Below are 6,560 nucleotides of genomic sequence, written 5' to 3'. Positions count from 1 at the left end.
AAAGAGTTTGTGGCTGACTGTGCACAGAAATGATGTGTGGAAAAAATGCATAGAATCACAGAACCATAGAATTGTTTTGATTGGAAAAAACCTTTTAAGATCATCAAATACAACCATTAACCTCACACTGCCAAGTCCACCACTCAACCATGTCCCTACATGCCACATATACAAGAGGGATGGTGACTCCACCACCTCCCTGAGCAGCCTGTTCAGATGCTTGACTACCCTTTGGGTGAAGAATTACCTCCTAATATCCAAACTAAACCTCCCCTGGCACAACTTGAAGCTGTTTCCTTTTGCCCTGTTGCTTGTTATCTGGGAGAAGAGATCGACCTCCTCCACGTTACAACCTACTTTCAGGTAGTTGTAGAGAGCAAGAAGGTCTCCCTTGAACCTCTTTTTCTCCAGTTCTCTCAGCTGCTCCTCATAAGACTTTTGCTCCAGACCCTTCACCAGCTTCACTGCCCTTCTCTGGACACACTCCAGCACCTCAATATCTTTCTTGCAGTAAGGGGCAAAAAAGCACATGGTTTACCTAGGATTGACGCCTATTTCATGATCACTCATGCTCATGAAGGATTAGTCTGAAGACCTAGGGGGCTGCTTTTAGTCCTATTAGTATTTTTTCATTTCCCAATAATTCCAACATGAGAGACAGATTGGCATAAGAAATAAGAGAATAAACCCTTTGTCTGTATGCTGCAGGCACCAGTACAACCTGGTGGGTATGAAACAAAAATGGGTAAATATCTAGTATGTTTTGACTTCTAGGAAGAGAGGTGAAACTCAGCTTTGCTTCTGGGGTGGAGAATGGAATGTCATGGCTGGGAAAAAAGAAAATTAATATCAGAACACATAGATGGAAGATGCCTGGGAAATATTTTATCTTGTATATGCAAGTTGTCTGCCTTACTGTATATAGAGTTAGATCCAGTTTAAATGGATCCTAAAGGTTGTAAACCTCATCCCAGTACTGCACCATTGATGAAGCAGTGAAATCTTGGTGTGATGTGGTCCACAATGAGTCTGAGTGCAAGGCAGTCAACTTAGTAGCTCCCATCACCTCAGCAGTCCATTTCAAAAAGTGACCAAAACACAAGGAAGAGTGAATGCCTCAGCATGAAGCCAAATTCCTGTTTTGTGATCCTCACACCCCAAGGTTTTCCCAAACATGGGGAATTTTTCATATGGTGAGGGCTTTAAAAAATAATAATAACAAAAATAGTCGCTGTAGAAAGAAGCTTTTACTCAGAGGACTGCAATTTGGGTTTTGGACTAAAATGTAACCTCAGGGCGTCCAAAATAAGTGCTTCAACTGACAACCCCCTCCATGAGTTGTCTAGGTAACTGCAAAACATTATGACATTTGCGACACATACAAGTCACTCTGCCTGCAGCTACCCTGCATTTAACAACTCAAAATAACTCATTAGCTTGTTTGCTTTCTTCCATGTGAACAATCTGGCCTTAGTATGGACAGAAAGTCCAGAAAATTGTAATAGTAATAGAAAATGGTGTTGCTGTTTAGAAAATCATTGATGTCAAGGCCAGATTACAGTCATCTGCTCTGACCTGCTGTTTAGCATGGACTGATGGGGCTGATCCAGTCGCCTTCGCAGTTCTGAGCTTTCAGCCTGGGGCAGGTTGATCCTGGGAGATCTATGCTGTTTTCTAATGGCCAGCAGTGCTTTCCGCTCTCCCGTTGCTGCCTTCACTGTCAACGAAGGATGCTAAGTGCCAACAAACATATTTTCCTGCAAAGAGGCTGGGCTGGAGCTGTTGCTGGATGTGGATATCCTCTTGTTTCTTCTTCACCCATGCCAGTCCTGCTCCTCCCACCTTATTAGCTGCTGTGCTAAAGGAGCCTGAAAATATATTGCTGCTGGAAAGACTTTTCTACTAGACAAAGATTTTTTTGTGTGTTTTGGGGTTGGTTTTTTTTTGTTTTCTTTTTACCCCAACTGCATCATCGATGCTATTGGCCAAAGAGTTGCTCATTAAGAAGTCTCCTGTCAGCATGGACAAATCTGTCCTCTGAGGGATGCACACACTCATAAATACTTTCTGGAACTTACTGGTCCTCAGCATCACTCAGTGGGTCAAAATTGCTTAAAAGAGCAACAGTCCTGGATATAAAATTGTCAGGCTCCAGCTGGGACCCGGCACACACACACTTCTGCATCTGTCAGTTGTCAGAGCTACAATAAAATTTGTGGACTCAAATTTGTCCCTCATATTTGCCACATGCAGATAAAAATCCTGCCTCCCAGTACGGATCCATCATTCATCCCCACAGCAGAACAAAATACTTTCTTGTCATACCCAGTCTAAGATCTGAATGTAATGGGCTCTGTGGACACCATCCAGCATTAGAGAGGTCAGGACATACCAGGCAAACTTTTAATAGCGCCTGTAGCGATAGGCCAAGGGATGATGAATTTAAGTTAAAAGAGGGGAGATTTAGACTGGATATAAGGAGGAAATTTTTTACAATGAGGCTGGTGAAACACTGGCCTAGGTTGCCCAGAGAGGTGGTAGAAGCCCCATCTCTGTAAACATTCAAGGGCAGGTTGGATGGGGCTCTGAGCAACCTGATCTGGTTGAAGATGTCCCTGTTCATTGCAGGGGGGTTGGGCTAGATGACCTTGAAAGGTCCCTTCTAGCCCAAACCATTCCATGATTCTATGAAGAGATCTAGCTGAAAACCCCACTCCTCCAGTCTACCGTGCCCTGGTAGCCTGCCCTCTCTGCCCTCACGCTCACCCCAGCACTTACCATTCCCCTCCTGACTCACAGCAGCTCCAAGATCGTCTTGGGTCCTTTCTGGATGATGTATATGATCTATTCTTATTGCTGCTGGCTTTGACAGCTTATTTCATTATTCTAACTGCCTTTCATGAGCAGAAGTCTTGCTGTAATTTCTGTCAGGAATCCCCTCCTCCCCTACACATATACACACACACACAACTTTAAATTTAATCCATGACCTCTTGTTCCTGCCTGCGTTATTGCTATGAATTGTTTCTTGGTGTCAATCTATTCCTTCTACTTTTGATTCCTCTTCTACTTTGCTGGGTTTTATAGACTCTATGACTTTCCACTCAAGTCTCTTTCACTGAAGGTCACTGAGGGCAAATTCTGGCAGATACAGCCACAATACAGTCCCCAGCTCCCTATCAGACACCTCAGCAATGCCCCGAGTGGATTTTTCTACATTCTTTCATAGTATCCTCCAGATGTAGTATCACATCTGCCCCTGGATCCCAACTCCAGACATCTCACTCCTCCCAGCATCCTTACTCCAGATTTTGGGCAGAAATAGATTTTGACCTTGGAGACACCCCTGCATTGGAACATACAGCTCTCTGTGTGCCCTACAGATCAAAAGCACAACTGCCTAGAAATGCAAGTGAAGCTGGTGGAGTTCTTTCCACCCTCCAAGCAGAGCAATGCACAAAGGAGCAAACCACTGAGGAAAAAACAAACAAACAAACAAAAACACACAAAAAATTATGCATTAACATTAATACATTAGGACTAATCTTTCCTTAAGACCTCCTAGTCCTCTGCAGAAAGAAAACCTTACTGCAGCAGCTCCCAGCCCTGCTGTTGGTGGTAGGATGCTGGCAGAAGAAGGAAGCAGTCAGGGGTGAAATGGATGCAGCCCACTGAATGAAGAATGCTTCATCCCCTTTCTGTGCCTGCACAACAAGTAATTAATACAGCTTGGGCTGTGACTATCTCAGCGAGAAGATATATATAATCCAAACCTCACTATTCAGAGAAGAGCTAGGAATAAATTTCTGCAGCCTGAACACTGCTAACAACACCACCCTGGACATTTGGTGCTCTTTTTCCAAGAGTCTTTGGTAGGAGAGTCAGAATAGCTCCAGTCATGTCTTTTCCATACTCTTGTCCAAGCTGAATCCTATTGTCAGAATATTAGGATGGCTACTGGTCTTTTTAAGTCCTCAAGACCAAAGATTTCACAAGCCAGGAGGATATACATCAATTTAATAACTCTCTTCTGTCCTCTCACCAGTGCTGCTGCTCTGCCCTGCATAAACACCAAGGGTCTACAAAATCACAGAATCACAGAATCTCCTCCATTGAAAAAGACCTTTAAGATCATCGAGTCCAATCATTAACCCAACACTGACAAGTCCCCGACTAACCCATGGCCCTCAGCACTATGTCTACACGACTCTTCAATCCCTCCAGGGATGGGGACTCCACCACTGCCCTGGGCAACCCCTTCCAATGCCTCAGAACCCTTGCAGCAAAGAAATTCTTCCTCACATCCCATCTCAACTGCCCTTGGTGCAACTTGAGGCCGTTTCCTCTTGTCCTGTCACTTGTTCCTTGGTTGAACAGACCCACCCCCACCTCTCTACACCCTCTTTTCAGGGACTTGGAGAGAGCAAGAAGGTCTCCCCTCAGCTTCCTTTTCTCCAGGATAAACCTCAGTTCTCTCAGCTGCTACCCAGTCTGAAGACGACACTTGACCCAACAATCAATGCCTAGATTGCATTTGGCTGTCTCCCATCTTCACTCTCCCCACTGCCTGGGGGCAATCAGAGCCCCTTGTGCACTCACATACCCAAGTCCATATCAGCAGCTTTGGGTCGGTGGGAACAGGGCACGTTCTTGAAAATGGCATCGAGGATTTTCTCCTTGACTTGTGTGATGGTGTCACAATTCAGGATCTTCACCGGGATCTCAGGGCTGTTCACGTTGTCAGGGTTCACGCAGCTCAGGACCTGAAAGAGATGCAATGAGACCCACTGTGCATTTCACAGATACCCTGTGGCCACACTTCCACAGCCATCTTCTTATAGGTTGTTGTGTCTTACTAGCCACAGTGATCTAGGGTGCAATAAGGTGGAAATGCGTACCAAGAGCATTCCCTTCTTTGAGAAGGCAGAGATCTGGTTTCACACAGAGGGAGTACATCCATCATTGCCTGTGCTGCTCTCAATCTCTTACAGAATTTCAGAATCACAAAATTGTCTAGACTGGAAAAGACCTTCAAGATCATTGAGTCCAATCATTAACCTCACACTTACAAGTCCCTGACTAAACCATGTCACCCTTAGCACCATGTTACCACTGTCTGTGTCTAGTGAATTAAGGGTAAATCAGGATTTGGCTCTCAGCTAAGCACTGTGGGCTCCCAGATGTTTCAGACAGTGACTTGGGGCTGATGTGAAAGTTTTTCTGAACTTATGTCTCATCCCACTTGTACGTGTGAGGTGAAACTACTACACCTGCAGCAAAAACCGCTTAGATTTGAGCCTCATTTTCTTGGCATCTTCACTATGCTTAATAGCAGAAAGCCCATGAATACCAGCTTAGATTCTAGTGCTTTCAGTAAAAATGGCATTCAGCCAAATGATACCAGACAATGGTCATTGACATGTTCTTTTCACAGAAACCATTTTAAATACAATCAGGCTTGATTCTGGTTGGAGCTTGACTGATATCCAGAGGGTTCTCCAGAGCTCTCCTTGGCCTCTGAGCCATTCTCTGCCTTCCCAGAGAGCTGGCAAGGTGACCTGATTCAGTAGTGGCCTCCTTGCATTGCCACCTGACTTTGACAAATCAAGTGCTCTTCAATCTCTCAAACTTAAGTTTCTCCATCTTATGCACAGCACAGGATTGACCAAGACCCCTCTCAGAAAAATGCTATTAATTAGAAATGCAGGGCTTCATAAAAAAATAAATACAAAACAACAACAACAACAACAACAAACCCTTTTGCATATAGAACAAGAAAATTGACCCAACTAGAGAGGTCTCTTGCTTCTCAGAAGGAGAATATAATTTTATTTGAAGACTCTGTCCAAGAATAAATGCAAAGCACATGGAGTAGTGAGGGAGGGATGCCTTAAACACACACAGTGTTTAATAACAATCTGTCCACTAACTCTTGGCCATGTCTATGTCGAGCTTTCTACTCTCTTCTGGTTACAGGAATGTGAAGTCTATAAAGTTTTATAAACTTAGGACACCTTTGCACTTGGAAGGAGTGTTCAGTGATGTTTCTGGCTATATATGGTCATTAAATGCTCCTGTGCCACTTTTACAAGTGCAGACATGTTAGTTTTGATGCCTTAGACAAATTCTACCTCAAGTGTAAATTTTCTTCTGTAGTTTGCAGGTACTGGACTGTCCATCACTTTCTATCTTAACCTACTAAGATGCAGTGGGATCTCAACGTGACTTGAAACTGGGTGAAATCATACCAGTATAATTATATATTGGCTCACCAGGCTCCCTTTGGTGCTGTTATGCTCAACTAAGAGGGACTTGTGAAAACACTGCTTACAAAGAGCTCTGTGATCTTTCTGGATGAAAGGGGAGATGTAAATATGAGATATTGATTAGATCATAATGCTATTATTTATATGTCACTTCCAGGAGTATTGAAGAAGCGTCAATTCAGATAATAATAACAATGGCACAAATTTACAGTTCTGTGGCATCTTTCATCTCAAAGGATCACAGAACTATGCATAAAAAGCCCTGTTGTAATGCATCCCGTTTTGAGGTTATTA

At 43.7% G+C, this 6,560-nt stretch overlaps 1 protein-coding gene across 1 annotated transcript in view; it reads right to left on the bottom strand.

Moving 5' to 3' along the window:
* Positions 1-6,560, bottom strand: part of LOC104531307 (plexin-A4) — a gene marked incomplete at its 5' end in the record, with an annotated part of 117,462 nt that overhangs the window by 26,865 nt on the left and 84,037 nt on the right. Inside the window, one exon of the mRNA XM_010176159.1 lies at positions 4,604-4,763. Within this exon, the coding sequence (XP_010174461.1) occupies positions 4,604-4,763 (160 nt within the window). The remainder of the gene's footprint in view (positions 1-4,603; positions 4,764-6,560) is intronic.

This window comes from Antrostomus carolinensis, unplaced genomic scaffold (assembly GCF_000700745.2).
Source record: "Antrostomus carolinensis isolate BGI_N321 unplaced genomic scaffold, ASM70074v2 scaffold1649, whole genome shotgun sequence".
NCBI classification, from domain to species: domain Eukaryota; kingdom Metazoa; phylum Chordata; class Aves; order Caprimulgiformes; family Caprimulgidae; genus Antrostomus; species Antrostomus carolinensis.
This window is presented reverse-complemented; position numbering and strand designations above follow the sequence as displayed.